General features: G+C 47.3%; 2 protein-coding genes and 1 pseudogene across 15 annotated transcripts in view; 1 reads left to right on the forward strand and 2 right to left on the reverse strand.

Moving 5' to 3' along the window:
• The window catches only part of LOC140216711 (uncharacterized), a 350,595-nt gene extending 338,202 nt beyond the window's left edge, over nt 1–12,393 (reverse strand). For 3 of the 9 annotated variants that reach the window (XR_011893369.1, XR_011893365.1, XR_011893364.1), the window contains exons 1-3: nt 10,973–12,393; nt 1,656–1,741; nt 887–987 (exon numbers count right to left, since the gene is read on the reverse strand). Coding sequence is in view for 2 of the 9 variants with exons in the window: in XM_072287143.1 (XP_072143244.1) it covers nt 887–987; nt 1,656–1,741; nt 11,207–11,243 (224 nt within the window). In the remaining 7 variants the exon portion in view is untranslated. Of the gene's footprint in view, nt 1–886; nt 988–1,655; nt 1,742–4,271; nt 4,527–5,030; nt 5,120–6,787; nt 8,428–10,972 lie in introns of those variants that run through there. The other 6 variants (XM_072287143.1, XM_072287144.1, XR_011893368.1 and 3 more) reach the window with 5 other exon arrangements.
• The window catches only part of LOC126516269 (uncharacterized), a 70,469-nt gene that overhangs the window by 41,179 nt on the left and 4,907 nt on the right, over nt 1–24,383 (forward strand). For 5 of the 6 annotated variants that reach the window (XM_055064048.2, XM_072287139.1, XM_072287142.1 and 2 more), the window contains one exon: nt 21,659–21,733. The exons of the other annotated variant lie outside the window; for it this stretch is intronic. In XM_055064048.2, the coding sequence (XP_054920023.1) occupies nt 21,659–21,733 (75 nt within the window). The remainder of the gene's footprint in view (nt 1–21,658; nt 21,734–24,383) is intronic. 6 annotated transcript variants of the gene reach the window in all.
• LOC140216713 (uncharacterized) lies at nt 21,750–22,686 on the reverse strand (annotated as a pseudogene).

Below are 24,383 nucleotides of genomic sequence, written 5' to 3' on the forward strand. Positions count from 1 at the left end.
GGGGGACCAAAGCTAGAAGCAGGGCGGCCATGGGTTTGAGGCGCGACGGCCTCGGCGAGGCCCAGCCCAAGGACCATTCCGGTTTCTAGCTTTGGTGTCCCCGTTCACGGTTTGGTGTCCTGGCGGAGCCGCCAATAATGCGAAATAATGACACGTTGTTACCATTACTAAAAAACACAGTTGAACAAATATAATTACGTTCACCCGCCAGCTTGCGACGCTAACTTCAGCACTACCGCGCTCCGTGACTTCTGCCGGCACGCCTAGGGACAAAAGCATACAATACGCGCTGAGAAACTCATTTGTAGTTCCTAGGCCACCTAGGCAGAGTAATATTCAAGGAGCAAAAGTCCCCACTTTTCCTCTGTCGCGCCCACTCTTACTTGCGCATGCGAGCTAATATCCTCCGTCTCCGCAAGTGCCACGCCCCGCTGTACCTACTAGCAATTCTAGATACGCAACCGCGACGCATCGCGACGGCAACGCGCTCGCCTGAGGGGAACAATTGAAGCTCGTGTTGTGTTAAGACCCGGAACGCATATATTATTGAGCACCAGAGAAAGAGCTCATAGCTTCGTGTGCGTGAGGCATCACAGACTGTAGCGCATGCACGCAGAGCGTAGTAAAAGGAGAAGCTGCACGCCGCTTTTGAATTTTAGCTGACTGGATGGATTAATCCTGCGGGCTTCCTTTTCTTCTTTTTGTGCTTTGAAAGGGCGTGGTGGCGCGAGCAGCAGAGCTGGATTGTTCTTGTCTTCTTTGTTCTTTTCTAATTGGTCTTTTCTCAGGTCGTGAGATGAGTGGGTCGCTTGGATAAGTGGCCGAATCATTAAAGCGTTATATTCTTACAACAAGCAAAGCTCTTTCGTTCTGTGTTTTTCCATACCTTAAAGACCACCGGTTCTCCAGCCGTCTTCTTTGTTCTCCAAACATCTGTGCAGGTTCCTTTGTGTCGGCACTGCGAATCCGTCCACCTCTGTGCGCTATCTGAAAGCGTGAAATGTGCATTCTTGTGCCCCTTTGTTTACAGATCGAAACACAAGACGCAAGCACTTAGACATGCACACATTTTCGCAGAGGAACAAAACTTTCGTCTTTCTGTTGTGGAAGTCAAAAACAGCGCCGCGTTAATAATTACTAAATAATGCCCTCATACGAGACATCCTTTTGTCTGGCAGCACGTGCTCCGGCCACGTGAACTATTCAGGTGTGATAAAATACTTCGTTTTTCATTCCGCCTGTCTGGCTCGTCTATTTTGACTCGCCTGCCTAGCGCACCTCGACCAGCCATCGTAAGATCACGTCTGCGGGCAACAGCCAAGGGCTGTCACGTCACCGGGTTTGAAAAGATTCTTTAATTTATAACTTCTCTTCTTTTTTCTGTTTTTTATCTAGCTTCTGTCTCAATAGGTTGTCGATGCCATCCAGGGCTTCATTGTAAGAGCACAAAGATTTCGACTACGAAATCGGAGCAGGAGGTTTCATTATTTCTTTTTGGTATCTTCTATTGATTGATATTGATAGGTACCTTTTTATTGATTTATTCCTTCATTCTATTAAAAGCATACGCTAGTATCTAATATTTCACATATACCTATTCAGAAATCTTGTTACAATAATTTATAAATATTTTTATTATTTCTACATTGAACTACCTGGTTCTTGGCCAATCCGCCAGAACTGTTGATACCTGTGCTGCCGGCAAGTGCGCGTTTCACTGCAGCCAGATAGAGGCAGTTTTCTGTGACCGAAGAAAAAAAAAGAAACTCACATTAGCAACATCTGCAGACTTTATGCATGTAAATTATTCTTGCAACAGACAATGGTGTTCTAACTGGCAATTCAAAGTATCATGCACAAGGCTGCGTTGCAGTATCCCACCACTTCATTTTTACGGGCACAGATTTGGTCTGGCGGTATCCCCTTTATGCCACCTCTGCAATGAGCTGGAATCCATCGATCGCTTTTTATTATCGTGTCGGCGGTTTTCTACTCATCGTGCATCTGCTTCTGTACTGTTATCATGAAACCTTTGATCTCGTCTCTGCAATCACACGAGAAGAAGTGAACGCAGCTTTGGGGTCTCTAACCAAAAACACAGCAGCGGGAGCAGACAAAATTAACAACTCCCTCATTCGCAACCTAAGCGAGGAGGCGATAGATCAATTAACAATTTACTTCAACAAATTGTGGAACGAGGGAACGATCCCGGAGGAATGGAAACACGCCGAGGTCGTAATGATCCCGAAGCCAGGAAAGAAACTACAGATAGAAAACCTAAGACCAATCTCCTTCACCTCGTGCTTGGGAAAGTTATACGAAAGAATAATCACAAAGAGAATACAGCAACTCATGGAAGGCAAGGAACTGTATCCGCACAGTATGTTTGGCTTCCGAGCAAAGCTATCAACACAGGATGTCCTCCTACAGATTAAGGAAGAGGTCCTAAGCAAAGCACCCAAGACAGGAGAAAACATCATAATGGCACTAGACATCAAGGGAGCCTTCGATAATGTCAGCCACGCGGCAATAATGGAAGGGCTTCAAAACATAAATTCTGGGAAGAGGACTCATGACTACGTGAGAGCTTTCCTAGCAAAAAGAACGGCCACAATAGGACTAGGGGATATAAGAAGCGAAACCTTTGTCACCCCAAGCAAAGGTACGCCACAGGGCTCAGTCATTTCACCCATACTGTTTAACATTGCGATGCTTGGCCTGGCCAGTGAACTAGGCGAAATCGAGGGCATACGACATGCAATGTATGCGGACGATATCACAATATGGGCCAACCAAGGAACGCTAGGACAAAAGCAAGAGAAACTGCAAGAGGCAGCAAACCGCGTAGAAAACTATGTTAAGGCAAGAGGTCTGGCTTGCTCCACAGAGAAATCGGAAATACTCAGAATTGGAAAGAACCCCACCAAGGCCGAAATCGAAATAAACTTAGAGGGCCAGCTTATAGCGGAAAAGAACATGATAAGAATTCTAGGAATGTGGCTGCAAAGCAGCGGAAAATGCAGTCACACAATTAGCTTACTCCAAAAATCGACAGATCAAGTAAGCAGGATGATTACGAGAGTTTCAAATAGAAGACATGGCATGAAAGAGGCAGACACGATCAAGTTGGTTAAAAGTTTAGTGGTCAGTAGAGTCACATACTCGCTACCTTACCACTTGATGAACAAGCTAGAAAGAGAACAAGCAGAAACCATACTAAGGAAGGCGTACAAAACGGCACTACACCTACCGAGGAATACTTCAAACGACAAGCTACTGCAGCTAGGAATACACAACACGTTCAGCGAGCTGGCAGAAGCGCAACTAAACACACAAATAGCGAGACTTTGGCAGTCGGCTACAGGAAGAATGCTCCTAAAGAGACTAGGATACGATACGAAAGGGGCAATAGATCGAGAGGCAGACATCCCAGACAACGTCAGACAAACCCTCAGAATAAGTCCAATTTCACGCAACATGGAAGCGAACCTACACGCAGCCAGAAGGCAGGCAAGGGCAAATTACGTGGAAGGCCACCTGGCAACACAGGAAAACACGGTGTACACGGATGCAGGGCTATACCCATGGGACAAGCGCACTAGAACACACAGAGTAGCTACGGCTGTAGTAGACTACATGGGAGAGACAATCAGCTGCGCAACCATAAGGAATTGCACGGTAGCGGAGGGGGAAGAGGTCGCCATAGCACTTGCAGCGACCGAAGGCTAACGAAGTAACAGATCACTAACCATATTAACAGACTCCAAAGCTGCATGCAGGCATTACATGCAGGGGAGAGTCTGTAAAGAGGCCCTGCGAATCCTCCTCGGAGCAGGAACCCTAGGAAATAAAGTGAAACACAAACTTTTCTGGATACCGGCCCATACCGGGATAGAAGGGAACGTGAGAGCAGACAGTCTAGTTCGCGAGATCACATACCGAGCTGGACAGATAGAGCCTCTCGAGAACCCGACAACGGTGGAGCCGACGTGTGCGGAAATATTAAACTACTATAGAGGGCAGAGAATCAAATATCCTCCGCCACACACACTACTTACACAACAGGAAGCAGCCGACTGGAGAAGGCTACAAACCGGAACTTTCTATAATCTACACATACTAAGTAAAATGTACCCGACACAATACAGAAACTCCTGCCCATGGTGCGGAGAAATACCGACTCTTTACCACATAACATGGGAATGTAAGCATAACTACACATTCCATAAACATAAAAACCCGAGTGCGGAGCAATGGGAGGGCCTGCTCACCAGCAGCGAGCTCACCGCCCAAAGGGCAATGGTACAGCACGCGTGCGAAGTGGCCAGGCTCTGTGGAGCCCTGGAATAGGGGCACACCCGTGCTGAAGAGCCAGGCAGCAAGCGCAAGACGGCTCACCGCTAAACCCCTTGATAGAATCAATAAAGTTTTTCTCTCTCTCTCTCTCTACTCATCGAAAACTATGTTTATAAATTCCGCTTCGAAAATCTAGGACTGCCTTTGTGCACTACTGTTGTACTCTCACTTGGAGCAACGGTATTAGGATACAGCCACAGGAACGTATGCCAGTTAAAATTTCCTCTGTGACAGAAAAAGATTGCCTTATTAACATTTCGCATTTGCCATGACTGATATATTTCTCTTTCATTAAGCGGTAAATAAAGAAAATTGAAAGCAAGAACACAAATTCACAGTTATATTAATAATATTATTATTCGAAACTTGCTCATTTTTACGTCATTCCTCTATGTATATTATTAACAAGATTGTGTTACGATATTCCTATCTACAAGGCTGACTACCTTATTATACACTACTTTATTTCTTTTATTATCGGTGTATTTCTCATTCATGTATTTCACCTTTTTATTATTTATTTATTTATTTGTTAACTACTTTATTTCATTTCTCAATCATATTACCACCCGGTTGGTGGCCTATCACCCACAGTGGGTTTGTACCATTAATTCAGCCTTCACCATCATCATGATCGCTAACACCTAGGCTATACATATACATCTAGATCGTACCTCGCGCTGGCACGGGGTCGCGTGGAACGAGCCCTCGAGGTATGCCCCTTCTTGCTTTCGCCTTCGAGCCGAACGGTAAGCGCTGCAACTCTGGGGCGTTTGTCTAGGCGTTGGGTGGTTTGAGCTTGATTCTTGGCAATAATTAAGCGTCGTCCCGTCGATAGGTACCCGCTGCCGTCATCGCGCGTTGTTGGGCGCGCGTTTTTGCTACTTCATCCGGTAAATCGGGTCTCGAGAGTGTCCTCACATATATACTTCGTTTCAGAAAAATAGGTGCAACGCTGTCGAGGCTAGTGATACTTTTTTGCAGTGGCTGCGTCCGCACTTAGAAATAGTTTGGTGTTCTTTCTTGTCTCGTGCTGTACTCTGGTGTCAAAAGTAGCACTAGCTATTACCTGCAATGATCGCATGATGGTCAATGAGGTGTGATCACGCCACCTGTGTGATATCCAGTGGCATGATGCGACATGTCTTTGAAATGCTATACGAGTCGAATATTGCCTTGTTCCTTCGGCTTCCCTAGTCCTCCTTCTCCTTGCGGTGATACAGAATGGCGATGACGATTTATAAGAACCTGCAGCGCCTCAAATGCTGCGACAATGTTACTTATCAACGTCACTTCTCTCTTATTTCCTCGCATGCCTTGGGAATTTTTCCGAATGCTTCAGCTGGCGTCAGCCTAGGCCTTCTTTCGTCTACGGCCATCTTCGGCGACGCCATACTGCCTTCTTCCTTAGGCTTCTCTAGGCCTACTTCTGCTTGCGGTGATACAGAATGGCGATGACGATTTATATGAACCTGCCGCGCCTCAAATTTGTTTTTCATTGCGTTTTTTTGGCAGCCCGTCGCGGCAGCTTCACGTGCAAGCTGGCGCGAGCATCCGCCTTTGGCGTGCAGCCAGGCCCGGACGCAACGCGCGGAGTGATACATTTTCGTAATCGAACTTATTGCGTAGCTTGCAGAGCGTTGCACCTGATGTCTGAAACGGAGTATACAGCGTGGTGCAGACCGAACCCTTTCCGCTGCTACTGCGGTAGCGGTCGAAAAGCGCGGACAAAAGCTATAATACGAATCGCATACGAATAGTAAGGACATTTACTATAGGGGGGGGGGGGGGGGGGGACCGAGTTTTAAATAGTCAGTCGATAAGATATATAGGAGAAATATTTATCTTGCTATGACTGTGTACACCGCCTGCAGTGACTAGTGCAGGAAAAGCAACTAAATATATGGAACGCCTAATATCAAACCTGTCGGAGGGTCTAGCTCAAGTGTTTACATGAAAAATGATTCAGCTTTTCGGTAATGTGGAGAGCTCCAACGCTAGCTCGCAGATTGCTATGTCATCCCCTTAGACACGACGCTGAGCAGCTGATAGATCCTTTGCCCGTTATTGTAGAATGCTCTGAAATTTCATGGGACAGATTTCTCGCTGGCGTTACATACCGTATTTAGTCGAATGTAACGCGACCACGTTTGTAATGGGAGGGTCGACTTTCCATTCAAGCGAAGTAAAAAATAATAAACTGCGAATGTAAAGCGACATGAAGAAAAAATCTGACGGCATGCTTGTTAATTTATTTAGTAAGCCAATGTTTACAAGTTTATACGGCCGATAAAACTATCCTCACTTCATATAGCTATTTACTGATTTGCTATCGCAATCGTTGCTTCGCCTTTCGGCAAAACTACGACATTTTCGTGCATGATGTTGCGGTGTGTAACACAGAACACGTCCTGATTGAAATTACACCAACCAAGAAAAGTGAGAGCGGCCTCTTTGTCGTAGACCTATGCAGTTCGCCGGGAGAGCGGCAACGTTTCGGGCCCCTGTTCTGCAAAACATTAGACATAACGAAGCATAACAACATCATGGTTGCTGGGGATTCCAACCCCCCACATCCGTCATGTTACCGCAGCGCCGCACTATATCTTGGACAACCCGCCGTGGTTGCTCAGTGACTATGGTGTTAGGCTGCTGAGCACGAGTTCGCAGCATCGAATCCCGGCCATGGCGGCCGCATTTCGATAGGGGCGAAATGCGAAAACACCCGTGTACTTAGATTTGGGTGCACGTTAAAGAACCCCAGGTGGTCGAAATTTCCGGAGTGCCTACGGCGTGCCCCATAATCAGAAAGTGGTTTTGGCACGTAAAACCCCATAATTTAATTTTTTTTAACCTTTAAGGGACAGAGCCTGTGGGCAGAGGTGGAGGCGCAAACTAAAGGCCCTCCATACTGTTATTGCTGTGATGAAAGGAGCTTATTGGCAATCGAACATTGTCTTAGCGGTGCTTCCGCTCCTTCTTCAATGCCTTGCACTGCGAAAGGTACAGTGTAGCGGGGCGTGCTTACAACGCTCCGCCTTCCATATGTCACCGTGGCGCGCAGTTCAAATTTGTTCATGAATGTTAACGTAGACGCCACTATTTCCGATTTTGGCGCCTGCGACATGCCAAACGTACGCCAAAGTCCTGAGCGAGCCGCACTCGTAGTTTCTCACCATAACACCTAGAGGGAAATCATAGCGCCACCATCTATGGGAGTTTCCTAAGGGACGCTGTGTGTATATGTTTAGAGGCTAGAATGTTATATGTATCTGCGAGGCTTGTGTTGGATGGTGGTGTAAGAGGCTTCGTCTAAAAAGTCGATATGGCTACACAAATAACGCGTTCTTAAAGCACAACCTTCATAAAATGCTTCCATTCACGCATATTACATCTTCCAGTGAAGTTTACTCCCCTACAATGCATAACCAAGCCAAGTAAAGCCATAACAGACGACAGATTGTTCCAAAGCGAGCGCGAATCTTGTCCTCTGTCCTCCAACTTTAGTGGCCCGCTGATACTTTTTTGCGTTTCATATAACTGTACATGCAATAACAATTATTATTTGTTTTGAACCTATACGCGTGATACCTTAAGTGATCAAATTGTGCTTGCAGTCAGTAATGCTGCGCAGAACTGGGCAACCAATCTGACTCGCTTGTAATCTGAAATTGATGAATCATTGTGACAGACGCAACGGTGCTTGCCAGGTGCGTATTCAAGGTGTCCTGGCTCTCCGAGAACGATGCCAATCCGAAGTCGCAATATACACCTTTCTTTTAACGAGGCGTTCATTTGAAGGATCGCCAGCCGTTTGTGCGGAGGCGCGAGAGAGAAAATTTGGGGGTTTTGCTTCTCGAATACATGACTCTGCCTAGGCACTACGGAGGAGGTTTATAGTAGGCTTTTGTCCCTAGGCATGCAGGCATTACGGAGTGGGGTCGAGTTCGTTAACGCTCGCACGCTGGATGCCGGCGCGGTACAATAGGTGAATCCATGGTAGAGCGTAGAAGCGCGACTGAACGAGGAAGTAGAAAGAAACAGGTACACAGACACCAGCGCTTCACTTTTCAACTATAGATTTTATTTTCGCACGCATCGATAAATACACACCGTACGAGCGGAAACAAACGCGACAGCAAAAAAGAACATTCAGTGGTGCATGTTCGATAAACCGTACATGTGTGAAAGGCATGGTGAAAACATGTACTGCAGTGGTCACAAAGATAATCCGAGGAATCGTATCTCCTTTTCAGATTGCGACACCGAAGGCTTGCTTACACACTTTTACTCTAATTTTGGAATCTCGAAGACCTCCACAATCTCCCTCGTCATCCTGCGATGAGCCCTATACATAATGTAAGTACCTTCAAATATGGACTTGAAGGAACAATCTCGTCAGTGAATACCGAAATGACCCGAGATTGCCGTAGTGACGTTATACCGACGCTCTTTTAATCTCTCAATGATGCATCTGCCGGTTTGACCAGCATAGGTTCTTCCGTGATAGTGTCAGAGAATGCTATATGGCAAAAACCTGTAGCGGTGTTTTTACAAAAGCACTTAAAGCTCCTGCCAATCGACGACCCATTTTTGTTAACTAAGTCTGAACAAGTGGTGGAATTCTTTTTTAAAGACTGTCAAGACAGGAACCTTGTCACTTTTTCTATTGACTTAAAAGACCTATACTATTCTCTCCCGCAGGATGACGTGATGAAAGTGTAAATGACTGCATTGACCAGTTTGGAGCGGTTCGATTTTAAAACGCTTGTGGTTTGACTTGCGACAGGTTTTTAGAACTTCTTCGTTTTTATGTTAACTCGACTTACGCGATTGCGAAGCAACTGTTGTCAAACAAATAGATGGCATATGCATTGTGTCATGTGTTGCTCCCTGCTTAAGTGACTTATATCTAGCTAACCGTGACCAGGTTCTTGATGAACGCCTAAAACATGACACCGATGTCGTGAAAGTGTTCAGATTTGTTGACGATTTCCTAATAATTTTGAATAACGAATCAGACAATTTTGACTCGCTGGTTTCAAAAACCGTAACTTCGTTCACTTAATTAAGTGTTGTCCCCTTTATCGTTGACACATGAAGTTCCCATAGGCAATTTCATAAGGTTTTTAGACTTGGGATTGCACTTTTCTCCACAAATTACCTGCTGGAGTTATCAGCCGAGAGGCAATAAGCCAGTCCTACCATTTGATTCCGCTCATTCAAAACTTGTAAAACGCGCAGTAGTATCATCGTGTTTCAACAATTCTCTGACGAAGTTGTGTGACCACGAAGTGGAAGCCAGTTTTCAGAGATCAGGCCAAGCGCCTGGCAGATTCTGGTTATCCGATGCGTATGCTCACGTCTGTCGCGGAGGGCTTAGGCAGCAAGTGCAGAAACGCATCGAATGGAGGCAGTGCCAGTGTGCTAGAGCTAAGAAAGTTGCTGTGGTACTATACATTCATTGCATTTCCCATATAAGGATAGCAGCGAAATCGGGGGTGGACATGGTTTTCTCTGCCCCTGAGCCTCTACAGAAGCTATGCAAGCAGGTTAATACAGAGAACAACAATAAGGCACGCATTTTCTACTCAACATCGCAAACAATTTGTAACCTGCACTCATAACGTTGTCTATGCCATTCCACTTTCATGCTGAAGAACGTATGTTGGTCAAACCGGCAGATGCATGAATGAGAGATTAAGAGAGCATCGATATAACATCACTAGGGTAATCTCGGGTCATTTGGGGTATTCACTGCCGAAATTGTTCCTGCAAGCCCATATTTGACAGTACTTCCATTCTGTATAGGGCCCATAGCAGGATGACGGGGGAGATTGTGGAGGCCATCGAGATTGCAAAATTAGAGGAAAAGTGCGTAAGCAAGCCTTCGGTGTCGCTATCTTAAAAGGAGATACGATTCCTCGTATTATCTTTATGACCACTGCAGTACATGTTTTCACCATGCCTTGCACATGTGTACGTTTTATCGAGCATGCACCGCTAAATGTTCTTTTTTGCTGTCGCGTTTGTTTCCGCTCGTACGGTAATCGATGCGTGCGAAAATAAAATCTATAGTTGAAAGTGAAGCGCTCTCCATCTGTTTCTTTCTACGTTCTCGTTCAGTCGCGCTTCTACACTCTACCATGGATTCTAACCAACTAGCCCGCCAACGTGTTTTAACCAATAGGTGAAGCAGCGGGCACTCAAGCCCGATTTGGCGACCGCTGGGCCTTTACTACGGCCCCTACTGTTCCCCCAGAAAAATCAGCGATGTTTCTTTTTGAAGGTAGAGCGCCGTAATAAGCAAGAAAGGCTTAATACGGCTTGACTGACTCAGCACAGCGCCGAAGACGCGAGAAAGTCTGTCCGACGTACATTCAGAGGCAATATTCTGGCTGGTGTTGCAGAAGTCGCGGGGCGCGGTACTGCTGAACTTAGCGTCACGGTACCTGTGTTTGCCGAGCTGCCTGCCCATGCTCTCGTGAAAAGTCTGGTACTGGGACTTCGAATCATAGTGTATGGAAGAATTTGTTCTAGGTTGTGCTTTTGTGGACCTGGAGTTCATCGGAAGTTCTACAGCGTTTGCGCCAGAAAAACGTCGGTACCACGGTACCTGTGAGACGAAGGAGCGTATGCTAAGTCTTGAAAGGTAAGCAAGTATGGCGCTTGCGCGCATTCTTGAAGCTTATGGTTCACGTAATGAGCGTTGTGTAACTAGCTAGAGCAGAGCGCTTTCTGATCATAGGTTGGCCGTGTCGCGCTGCGCACATTTAGCAAGCAATTTCACGAAAGCTTCCTCTGATGTTACAGCGTACTTGTATTCTGCTGTGAAATATATGCTACCCACCTTGATTGCTGGGCAGAGTAGGTCGGCAGAGATACATCGACGTATGACATTGCAAATGTGCTGTACTTGCGGGAATGCCTATGTAAAAAATAATTTCTTGCCAGGAAACTACCTAACGAACAGCAACTTTCAGTGTTTTCATAATTGTGTCCCCATTCAGACAGCAATCGAAGTGGGTAGCACATATTTCACAGCAGAATGCAAGGGCAGAGTTCCGGATGGATGGATGGATGGCGGCTATACCCTTTGTAACGGGCGGTGGGTGGCGCCACCTAGCCTTTTTCTCCCCCTCCTATTTTATCATTATTCTTTTTTTTCCCTTTCTTTATATCCTTTTTTCCTTAATCTAGTTTTCACTCCCCTCCTCCCCCCAAAATAACTATCTAAAACAGTAGAGGAAACATTATCACCCCGATTTATGGTATTATCTATCCCTTGACTTCCTCCACCAATCCTCTAGCCTCCCCTTCGTTACTGCCACTCTTTTCTCGTCTATTTGCCCTTGTTCCCCGGGAAAACCTAATGCCCCTTCCATATCTGCCCCGGTTCCCTCTGCCAGGGTCGGGCGAAGGTCTGTGCATCTCAGCACTATATGCTCAGTGGTCTCCATTTCGGCTCCGCAAGCTGTGCACCGAAGGTCCACGTCTTCAAGTTTAGCCCTGTATGTTTTCGTTCTCAAAACCCCCGTCCTAGCTTCGAATAATAGTGAGCTGCCCCGCGAGTTATCAAATAAGAGCTCTCTCTTAATCTCCTGTTTTTGTGACCTATACAATGATAGCGCTGGCTTTCCGAGCATTCGTTCTTCCCACATTTTTCTTTCAGTCTCCTTCACCTCCTTTCCCAAACTAGAACCACGTTGGACCCCCTCCCTCGGCTGTAGGTATCTATTCCTCAGCTTCCTCGTTCTGAGTGTCAACTTTGTGTTCAAACTTTTCATGTACAGATATTTGTACACTTTTCCTGCCCACGTTTTTTCCTCCAGTGCTGGGAGTCTCTGTTCATATTTTAGCTTACTTATTGCCTCTCTACCTTCGAATGACGTCCATCCCATGTCCCCCTGCACTCCCTCATTAGGGGTGTTCCCGTGTGCTCCTAAGGCCAACCTGCCTACACTTCTCTGTCTCGTTTCCATGCATGCCTGAACTTCCGATTTCATGCACAGTACTGAATTTCCGAATGTGAGGCCAGGTACCCCTTTCCATACGCCCCTAACCAACGTTACTAGACTAGCTTCAGTTTTAAAACTCGGCGCCGTTGCGCGGCACCGCCACCCGCCCGCGCCTTCGTGGCGCTGCAGTCGCGCCCGGCTTCACTTCCTCACTAGCTGGCTACGCGGGCGGGCCGGACTAAGCACGCGGTGCAGCGTTGGTGTAGTCTGTGTTTCGTTGTTGACAGCGAATTTCAGCAAGCACGTCATCCGTGTCATCCTTCGCCGAGTTTCTTAAGAATATCAGCAGACGATGCCGACGTGCTGCGTACCTGGCTGCATAGGCCGCTATCGGAACGATGTCGACAGTTCGGCGCCCCACTTTTTATGCGAAGCATATTACTAGAGCTCAACCCAGCTCCTCAGGCGCGGCGGTGTCGCCTTCAATGACCTTTGACCCCATGCCATACCACGTGACACCGTGACGTCACGACAGAGGAGAAACGGGGCTCCAACTCGCGCCGTCGCTCGCGGCGTCGCGGCGGTATATAAGCAGCTGCGCTTGCCTCTGCTAGACACTCACGAGGTGAGATGCCTGCTGGAGACATTCTAGGTGGCTTTGGCTCAACTCTTGCAAGATGGGCTGGGCGGGAATCGAACCAGGGTCTCCGGAGTGTGAGACGGAGACGCTACCACTGAGCCACGAGTACGATGCTTCAAAGCGGTACAAAAGCGTCTCTATTGAATGCGGTGTTGCCTTAGAAACGAGCTGTTTCTAAGGCTCAGGCATGCGTCGCTTGCTCAGGCGCACATTTCGTTGCCGCGACGAACGCTGCGTTGCTCGACGCTCGCCGCGTCCAATGCCGGGCGCGTAGTCGCTGCGCCGTAGCCCATTGTCTTACATCCCTTGGCGGGTCGACGGGAACGCTGTCGCGTTCCACTCTTGAAGGCGAAGCAGAGTAACGCATGAGTTGTTTCTTCGTCTAGCCGAACCAAATATAGCCAAGCAACAGCAGTTCACCAGGCTAAACAGTGGTTCAACAACTAAAAGTTTAGTGTGCTTCGCATCCTGGGCTTAACCTTAGCTAAGCCACAGCCATTTTTTTCTGTGCTCCCAGCAATGCGACGCTTCGCTCGGCGTGAAACAGAGCGATTCCTCGTGCCGACCGGGAACTCACTGCTAAATCAACGGCCCGCGCTCGTGTCACTGCTCCCGCGTTCGTCGTCGTCTTCCACAGCTGGCTGTGTGGCCGTTCATCTTTCCAGCGTAGAATTTCACTTCACTACTGTCGTCGTAATGGGGCGGCCGCGTTTACGGGGGCATTGCTTAAGGGAGTATGAGCCACTCATGGTCATACGTAACGGAAAGATTTAATTTTGAAGAAATTTGATTTTGAAGAATCACAAGCGGCAAATCGCAGGCGAAGGCTGCTAACCACACCGCCGAGCAAACTCGAGACATCGAACGCAAGCGACAACTGCGGACATACCGTCAGTGACGTCGTTCTCTCTCGCAGCCGATTGTGTGTGTAACCTCATAACTGAGAAATACTTTAATGAACCCTCGGGATTAAGCCAGTGATAAACACAGGGGCCGCACGTTTCAGCTTCGCTGATTTAGCGTCTTCAAGGAATAAAATTCCGACTTTTTTGTGTGTGTGTGGCTTGTGTGTACAAAGACCAACCTCATCTTTATTTTTGTAGTTCTTCTTTGGCGCGGTGAGAAGCTTCGGTGGGGATAAAGATCATCCTACAATCACGCACTCTGGCCAGATATTCAGGCTCGTGAGCCTAAACTGCGCGAAACGTTAAGACGACAGGAACAAACGACATTTAGAAACGCAGCTTCTGCGTTTCGCTGTATGCGTTCCTTCCTTTCGTGCAGTTTACACTTCTTTCAGTATTAACGAACTGGCGCGATAAATCTTGTTGCTGTAGGTGGATACCGCTTTCTCGTGGTATCACTAATTCGGACAAGGGAGAACGCCAGCGAGCGTGAAACACGCGCAAACTGCCCGTCCGCACGAGCTCAAGGCTGTGATGGTTGTGACGAGGCGTCTGCAGTGGAGCCCGATGGAACAGCGTTGCCCTCTGACGGCTGTCACAGAAGTGGCGACAGCGGCTGTAAGCGCGCGGGCGGGGAGTTTTACAACTGAAGCTAGTCTAGTAACGTTGCCCCTAACCACCTCGTACCTATTATAGTTCCAAAGTGCCTTGTGTTTCATTACAGCTGAGTTCCTTTTCACTTTTTCAATCATAATTTTTTCCTGTTCTTCCAAGTACTTTTTGCCCTCGTTTAGCCATATGCCCAAATACTTGTATTTTTCAACATGATCAATCTTAGTGCTTTGTATTTCCAATGGTTCCCCCATTTCTTCATTGTATACTATTATCCCAGACTTCTATCTACTGAATTGCAGTCCCAATTTTTCTCCCTCCTCTCCACGTATGCTCATTAGTTCCTGTAGCCCTACTCGGGTGTCAGCAAGCAGTACAATATCATCTGCATACATCAGTCCGGCTAGTACTTGAGCTGCCTTCTGCCCTTCCAGCATATAGCTTATGTCAGTTCCTATCGTACTCTGTTTTAGTCTCTTTTCCATTTGGCTCATGTAGATCATAAAAAGCAGAGGCGACAATGGACAGCCCTGCCTGAGACCTCTTCTTATTTTAGCTGGCTTTGTAGTTTCCCCCTCCCATGTTATCTCTACCTCATTATCTGTATAAACTTGTTGTAGGAACTATATCATCTTTCTATTTAGACCATATTCCCTCAACTGGCACCATAACTTTTCTCGGTTTACATTATCATAGGCTCCTCTAATGTCTAAAGAAGCTATCCATAGCGGTTTCTGCCTGGCTGTCGCTATCTCTATGCACTGTGTTATAACAAATAAATTATCATCTAGCCTTCTGTTCCTTCTAAATCCATTTTGCAGTTCTCCCAAGATCTCTTCACGTTCTGCCCATTCCTCCATTCTCTTCTTCACCATCTGCATTGCTACTCTGTATATGACTGATGTGATAGTTATTAGCCTGTAGGATTTAATGTTGGCCTTGCTTCCCTTACCTTTGTAAACTAATATCATTCTGCTTGATTTCCAGTCCTGTGGAACATCTCCCCCTACTACTATTTGTTCAATAAGTTGTCGTAATTTGAATTTACTTTTCTGGCCTAATATGCTTATCAATTTCATAGGTATGCCATCAGGTCCTGTCGCTGTTCCCACGGGGACCTTGTGTTCAATTCTGTCCCATTCCTTACTTGTCATCCTTCTGTACTCCTCCTCTAATTCATTCCTGCTGTGGTCATTGTTCTCCATTTCGATACCCACTGGCTCTGCAAATGCTGCCTCTATTGTTAACCTAATATATTCCCGAGCTTCCTCTCCCTCTACCTTTGTTCCTTCTGGTGTGGTCAGTGAGTGCTGAACCACCTCTGTCTTCTTACTCTGTTGCCTTATGTGTTCCCAAAATTTCTTAGAGGCATTTCTGTCTTTTTTTCGTATCTCTAACGTCCACTGTACCCCAACTTTTGCTATCTTGGTTTGAATTAATGCCAATGCTTCTCTTTTCATTGCAAGGTAATCCTCCCATATTGTCTCCACCTCTTCTGGTGTGGCTCCCCTTTTCTTCGCTGCTCTGTGTTTTCTGCACGCATCTTTGCGTTGCTCTATGGCCTCCTTAACTTCTCGGTCCCACCAGCTTTTCGGTTTATATTTTCCCTGCTTACTTCCTATTTTCCTAATCTGTCCCTTCTCTAGCTCTCGTTTAAACATATCTATTAACTCGTCGTATGTCCATGCCCTTTGCGGTTGCTTGGATACCATGCTTTCAATGTTTATCGCCACTTCTTGTAGCTGTCTGTCATTCAATTTGCTCGTACCTTTCCTTTCTTTAGTTTCTACCAGTGGTGCTGTCCTTCCAAAACTGATTTTGATTCGTTTGTGATCACTCCCCAGGCTTTTTGTACCTTCCTCATCAATTTCCATACATCCCAACCGTTCATACAGCTTGTGGGACATTAGGCAGTAGTCGATTGTCGAGTGGGTGTTATTTATTTCCCATGTTATTTTCCCGCCGCATTTAATTTCAGTATTAACTATCACAAAATCATGAGCCTCACAAAAATCTACTAACATCTGCCCTGTTGCATCTGTTACCCCGTCAAAGTATTCCAAATGTGCATTCATGTCCCCTAGGATGATTATCTCCCTTTTCATAGCTAACTCCCTGATGTCCTTGGCCATACATTTGAAATGCTTTGCATTCTCCTCTTTCGACTCATTCCCCGTTTTCAGATACACAACTCACAGGATTGTCTCAACATTCCCTACGGTGCCCTTGAGCCACATGTGCTCACTGCAGCTCTCCCCTACCCTGTCCCAGTCCTGTCCCTTCACTAGCGCCCCAAGGCCTCCTCCTCTGTGTTCTTTCCTTTTTCTGTTGCACCCAACCCAGGTGTATCCCGCAATGAATGGTGGCTCTTCCTCATCTCTTAAATGGGTTTCGGCAACTCCATATACCTGAAAATTTTCCGTTTGTAACTGTTCTTCTATTTCGTCCCACTTAATGCGATTTCTTCCCCCCTGCATGTTGATGAACCCCACATTTACTGCCTTCTTCTTCCTCTTCCTCCTCCATGCTCCTGTCCTGCCCCCCCCCCCCCTCCCCTGTCCTTCATCTTTTACGTTTTGGCTTGCAGGGTCGCCCTGCGCGCCTGCAAAAAAGCCTGAGCCCTACGACCCACCCTCTTTCCTACCTGCCATCCCGCTGGTGTAGTGTAGTGAATGCCATCCGGGCCAAAAGGGGGGAAGTTTCCCCCCCCCCAATCATTCTGTTCACCTCAACCACATCACACTTGAGGGCTCGCCCCAACTCCCTAATCACTACATTTGCCGCCACTACCTGTTCTTCAATGAAAGGGCCCTGTCCCCTGACCTCTGGGACAGTACACAGGGCAATGTGCACCGTCTCAGAGGTCGCCCTTAATTTCGCCACTCCCTCTTGAATCTGCCTGCCCAGCATTCGCCCCCTATTCTGCAGGACGTCATTCACCCCAGTGTGCAAAATTACCAGGTTTCTTCCCTCTCTGTTTTCATTCAGTTCGCTTTTGGCTCTCTCCGCCACAGCTTCGAATCGAGCCCCCGGCATGCATTCGACCTTCACTCGTCTGTCATACTGCACTGTTCTGAGGAGTGCTGTTTGCATTCGCGATACGTTGGAGCTTCCAACGACCCAGACCTCTCTGTCTTCAAGCAAATCTTGCCTCCCTCCTGTCTCTGTCGGCTGGGTCTTCCCTGCCTCTTCGCCTTCTCTGCCTCCTGTCGTCTCATCCCTCTGTACCTGTGTCTCCAGCGGTCCCCACGTTAACGTGTCCGCCCCCAATTCTGCTCCACTGGGTGATCCTCGTGCTTCCTTTTCCTTCAGTTCCTGCTGTGCCTCCCTCTCAGCTTCTCTCGCTCTCATCTCTTTCAATTGTTTTTCCAATTGCTGCCCTTTCTCTCGCTCCTCACTCCATTTCCGTTCTACAGCCTCCATTCTTGAGGCCCACTCCCTCTCGACCCTTTCCTCAAACTCTGCGCGTTTCGTTTTTTCTTTCTCGAGTTCCTCCTTTGTCCTCGCCATTTCACTCTTTAGCTGCTTCTCCAAATTCTCAATCACCTTACTCAGCCTGCACACGAAGCCGTTCCCTTCCGTCTCCGCCACGGTTTTGAATGTCGTTTCATCCAAATAACACAATCTTTCACACCTCTCACACTGGACGAGGTCCCCACCTTCCTCCTTGGCTTTTCTAGCCGGCCGTCCCAATAATTCTCTTGTCCTACTGTTATTTAACAGCGTAAAAGCGAGGAAAAAAAATAACTATAAAAACACCACTGGGAATCTCTATAAGAATAAAAAGAGCTAGTAAAATAACCAAACCAATAACCAGGGGAAAAAAGGGAAAGAAACACACTTTTAGCCTTAACTATTAAACCTTTTGTCCTAACTTTTATGTGTTGGCCACGACCTACTTTATCGCCCTACTTTGGCTAAGTGTTCTCCTGGCTTCGCAGTACTCCAATTCTCTGCAACCTGCGTTTCTATGCTGGCCCTATCTCCATTCAGATTTCCCGCCGCTGCAGTTAGAAATAAAAATAGAAATAGAACTTAGCTGTCGGCATCCGTCCGTCTCGGCTCCGTCCGCCCTTGACCATGCTGACCATGCTGCTGACCATGCGACTGGGGTGCTATTCTGGACATGACATAAAAACTGTTTACAGCGCAAACACATGTAACCACAAAGTATAAGGGAGAGGACACAAGCGCTGACTGTCAACTTTTATTAACGGAAGACGGGTGCCTTATATAAGGGGAAAGGCAGAAGTGAAGGGGGAAGGGAGTGATACAATCGGGGAAAATGACGATGCGCATCGATGAACGAACGCGCCAGCAGTCAACGCATTCAGGCGCGAAGAAACAAGAAAACGAAAAAACTAGACAAACACTAACAAAAGGCGAGGGATACTAAGATAAAATGAAATCAGTAAGCAGCCGCTTCCAAAAAATCAAGCTCTGCCGCAAAAAGTGATACAGAAGGGGTGCTTACGCACTTGCTGCCATATTTGTGTATGTAAAACGCTTCCAAACTGACGCGCGCCGTCGCGTCGGCACTCTTGCCGAGAATCTTCGTCTCTCCCAAACGAGCCTCGCATCCTGTGCATCCAATTACGTGCGCCACCAAATGTGCGTACTTGTCCTTTAAGTTGCTTAAATTTCGGGCATGTTCCCCCAAGCGTTCATTAATGCAGCGGCCGGTTTGGCCGACATAAGCCTTTCCACACTTCAAGGGAATGGCGTAGACCACTCCTGTGGAACACTTGATGAACGGCTTGTCATGTTTTAGCTGGCAACCTGTTTTTTTAGAGTTGCAGATGCGTGGGCATAACTGTGCCAGCTTGTTGGGTCGAGGCTCGTTTGGGAGAGACGAAGATTCTCGGCAAGAGTGCCGACGCGACGGCGCGCGTCAGTTTGGAAGCGTTCTACATACACAAATATGGCAGCAAGTGCGTAAGCACCCCTTCTGTATCACTTTTTGCGGCAGAGCTTGATTTTTTGGAAGCGGCTGCTTACTGATTTCATTGTATCTTAGTATCCCTCGCCTTTTGTTAGTGTTTGTCTAGTTTTTTCGTTTTCTTGTTTCTTCGCGCCTGAATGCGTTGACTGCTGGCACGTTCGTTCATCGATGCGCATCGTCATTTTCCCCGATTGTATCACTCCCTTCCCCCTTAACTTCTGCCTTTCCCCTTATATAAGGCACCCGTCTTCCGTTAATAAAAGTTGACAGTCAGCGCTTGTCCTCTCCCTTATACTTTGTGGTTGCATGTGTTTGCCCTGTAAACAGTTTGTATGTCAAGTATGCACCAACTCGCCCAGAAAGAAGTTTTAATATTCTCGACATGCATGGCGGCTGCACGGCCGCCATTATCCGCCATGTTTACTCTCTGATTGGCTGTCGAGAGGTCACATGTTTTGAAATTTGTGCCGGGAAGCGGAAGTACTACAAAATGCAATTTTGCGTTTTCATCAAGATGACGAAACGTGACGTAGAGCTGCAAATTTTATGGACTAATACATTTTTTGGTCCTTGGCAGATATATTGTGATGTTAGCGCTTCAAAATGAATGTGAGCGGTAGCATGCACAACCAGTGCAATGCATGTGCAATTGCGCGAATATGTGGTGGCGATCCAAGATATGCGCCGTGCCAGCTTGCTGATTTGCTGAAGGAATATCTCGTGAGGAGCGTCACAGGAAGAGCTGTTTCGTAAACGTCATCTTGACGATGCGTGACGTTGCGCTGGGCCGCCATTGCTGAGATTTTCCGCCATAATTTTTGCTGCGACGAGCCGCGCGAATTATGCTAATGAGCAGCCATATGCAATGGCAGCCGAGAGGAATGCGTATAACGCCACATTTTCCCCGTCGTTTGGCGCCACGAAAATCTTTTGTTCATTACACGTGCTCATGGTATTTGCATCGCTCTCGGGTGGTGTTGGCATTTGTGTTTGGGGCCATCGTTTTTTAAAAGAACGCGTTTATACGAAATAATATTGGCTGAATATAGCAAATTTTCGGCAATGTTGTCCACTTTTCACTGCTGCATTTGTATTGTAATCAAGATTAATGCCTTTTCGCACAATCAAAAGTTATGACAACGGCCTCTTTCTAATTTATAAAAAGAAATGTACGCAAGGCGGCGCCGTGAAGTTTCCTCCCGCGGTGCGAGTAACCAGCGAAATGAACAAGAGGTGGCAGCGCCGGCGCTTGCGTCGCTCTAGTCGATATCTCTGGCGCGCGCAACGCTATCGGTGATATCCGGCCGTTTCTCAGCCAGCCGAGTCGGGCTGAGTCACTTGCGTTTCACGAGATTGCGATAACGTGACCTAGAACGTGCGCGCATCACCACTGGTAGGTTGCGTATGTTGTCTCAAGCAAGAAAACAAGCGCGTTGGCGCCAACATGCGATGACTCATTCCATTTTCCGGGGACACGCATCCTAGCTATTGAAGCAGACGGCGGCTTGTACGCAGCAGACGACGGAAGCAAGAAGCGTTTTCGACGGAATAATCATACCCTTTGAGATAGCTGCTTTATTTTCACTGCGGATGAAAACTGTTTTGCTTTACTGATAACGCTTCATTCAGTGCCTTCATTTCAGTTTCTTAGGCGAAACGTCAAGTTGGCGTCACGTTACGTAAGCAAAACTGGGCCACCAGTGCCATTTTGTTTGCGTCGCGCCTACGTCACGCACCGAAAAAAATGGCGGAATGTCCAGAATAGCGCCCCTGGGCCACATGCATGGGCCACAATGGACCCTTCTCTATCGTTTGTGCTGAGTCACGGTTTGCTAAAAATCAAGGTCCTGGAAAGCTTCTTCCGCCCATCCACGCTTCGGAAAGAAGCTCAGCAGGGCGAAGTACGTGTACAATATAAAATAAAGTCTAAAGTGTTATTTCGGCGTGCTGCAACTCACAAGTACAGAGAGCATAAGGTTTTTCTATAGGCATATCGGCATAAAAATCTAAGCATTTCAAATTGGTTCATATTGAATATGTCCTGAACACAAGACTTAAGTATCTCCGATATTTTTATCTATTTTATCGTAATGTTTTGTCTCGCAATTATTTACACAGAGTAAATCCTTTCATAGCCTTTTCCAGGGCAGCAAACAAAACGTTTTCGAAGGCAGCAAGCAGCGTGCGATCATAACGAAAGTAAGCTTCCTACAGTGCCTACGCGGTGCATCTTTCTCTCTCGCAGGAGCTACAGCATCGCTCAGTACCTTCATTTGGACTTTTCGCAGACGCTTCGAGCAACAAGCGCGCACAAATAAATGTAAGTAAACGCGAAATTTTTTCTTTAGACAGGTGCGTTACTTCGCAATTACTCATCCAGAGCTCCTACAGCAACTTTATTGCTCACATTTGAAAAACGCAGTCGAGCAGGCTCAGCACATTGCGAAGCGTGCTTGTTGTATCGGCGCAGGACATACAAAATACCAAAACTAGAAATGAGCTCGCGATACGACGATGCTCTAGAACGGGATTTTCAATTCATAAACGAACCAAAATGTTTGGTTAAATTGACCTGCCAAATCTCTCCGTTCCACTTGTTGAGTCAAGCGAAGGCGGACGTCTGTTAAAAGGTGGAAATATCGATGGCACATACGCAGGATGGTTCGCAACGTTGTTTTTTCTGTTACCAACGAAGTGGCGGCTGCAGATTCTTGAGTTTTCGCTTGGTTACCACGGTCCTCCGTCAGAGCTACGCAACACAATTACAGCAGAACAAAATTGTCGCACTTTCTCATGCGAGCCACTGTGTTGTGGGAAATGCAAGTAATTCGATTACCCAACAGGTTGAACGGCCCGTATCCAGCGCTCTCGTCTTTCCCTTTCATGCGATCGCGATGGAAATCTGTAAAACTTAACGTTATTATTGAGTCCTTCACGTTCATCGCAGTTTACAACACAACAGTTGCGTCGATTGCGGCGTTTCTTCGTAGAGCGCGGAGCTGTCGCGGTTGCCGTCGTTTCCGCCATCGGTCTGAAGAGTGAGCTAGCAAGCGCTTTATGGCAGTTCGGCGGCGCGTCCAACTTGCGTAGAAATTCATAGCTCTTTGTCTGGGTGTTAAATGCGCAAAACACTAGCAACATGGACCACAATCCAGTTAAATCGTTGTTTCGCAGTCGCTAGCTGCATAGGCAACTTCGCAAGAGAGTCGGGCTTCGCACTACTCAATTACTGCCTCGTCGCACCGGAAGGTGGCGCTACCCGTCTTGCAATACTCCAGAGTCTGACGTCCATAGTCGAGTGAAAGACTCGCCGAAGGCGTCTCTTTTCAGCGTCCCACAAGACGAAGAAAGGAGGCATCAGTGGGAAAGAAACTTACACCGTGAAGACAAGAAGCTTGACCAAACATGTGCAGTGTGCGAATTGCGAAATGCTTGAAAACCTGTTTACAGAATGTTTTAGTAAGCAAGAACTGCATGCCTACAGTATTATGGATATACACACCCTCGTGAGGGCAAGGTGCATGAGCAACATTGGTTGCAATGAGCACGCAGCTGAAGTTACAAGAAAAGTTATCAGCTTCAATTTAACTACACCGCTTCCTTTTTTCGGAAAAGGCATCAACTCAGAGCAACGAAGCAGAAGGGAAACAGATATATAAGCATCGGAAAATAAGTAAAACTGTATAGGGGGTATGCACATGACGTCATCCGCTAGGAGCGCTAGCGGCATCCGCGGAGGCCGCCATAACCGCGGTCGCAAGTTCGCGCTGCCAACGCGAGCAGGCCTGCGTCGCCAAGTGGCCCACCGATACGCACGAACCGTCAAACGACCTTTTCAATGTGCTTTTCTGACTTGGCTATCGAGTAGTACGTCTTAGGTCAACGATGGGCCTAAGCGCGTACGTGCGTGGGTTGAGTGAACCAGAAAAATCGCGTTATGAAAACGAAGTGCGCTCGTGTGACTGTGTCTACCAGCTCGAACTCAAAGATCATGAGCTTCGGCGCGATGTCGGACTACTGTCTCGCGTGGACGTCGCAGACATCAAGGATTACACTGCGAATGCAACGAGCTCCGCGACCCGCGAGCAATCGAAAGCCTACAAGTCGATGGAAGGCCACAATGATCTGGTGAGCCGCTGGGTGCAGCAGCCGCGCGTCAAAGTGCTCGCGTAACATGATCGCCTTCATTACGGAATTTACTCCGCGTCGTCCACTTGCGTCGTCAAAGGATAGCGTTAAATTTGCTTCAATAAAAAAAGAGCCCCCCCCCCCCCCCCCCCCCGAGAACTAAACACTGATTTTACACAGCCTTCGTAAGTTTTGTTACGTCAATTATTCTGGTCTTGCCAAAACAGTCTTTTTATTTACCCTCCCAGGTTTGTCAATCACAATCATTCGATGAAAAACCACTCGCACCTGGCTTCTCGCAAAATAAAACTGGGAGGTGCTGGCGGCACACTGCGCCTGCAAGGCAGGCCTGGCAGAGGCGTGCTCGCACATAGCTGTTGTGCTCTTTTACACTAAGGTTGCAGTTAAGAAGAGAAATAACCACCTGTCGAGAGGAACCCAATCGGGACAACATATTCCTATCACCGAGTTTTTCTTGTGTGACTGCTGCATCCGAACATAGCACAGTTCACCGCGACACCGAAGCTCAGTTCACGCACGGGCACGCCGGAGCGTAGTCTGTCCGGATACGTAAACCACGACCAACTGAACTCCAGACCTGCACAGATCTCCCTCCTCCAGCACGCCTGGTCTAGTTCGCCCCTTTTGCCGCTAGGGAAAGAACGTACGAGCAGAGTGGCGCTAGTTATAACCTGTTCGCTGTCGTCTGCTTCTGCGATCTGTTCAGCGCTTGTCTTGCCATTTCGGCAGGCACAAAGCGCTTGTATTGGCGGTAAATGAATAAATTCACAAATATACAAAAGAAGACAGATTTGCGAATGCTTTGTGTTTGAATAGTGAAA

The sequence above is a fragment of the Dermacentor andersoni genome, chromosome 3, assembly GCF_023375885.2.
Source record: "Dermacentor andersoni chromosome 3, qqDerAnde1_hic_scaffold, whole genome shotgun sequence".
NCBI classification, from domain to species: Eukaryota; Metazoa; Arthropoda; class Arachnida; order Ixodida; family Ixodidae; genus Dermacentor; species Dermacentor andersoni.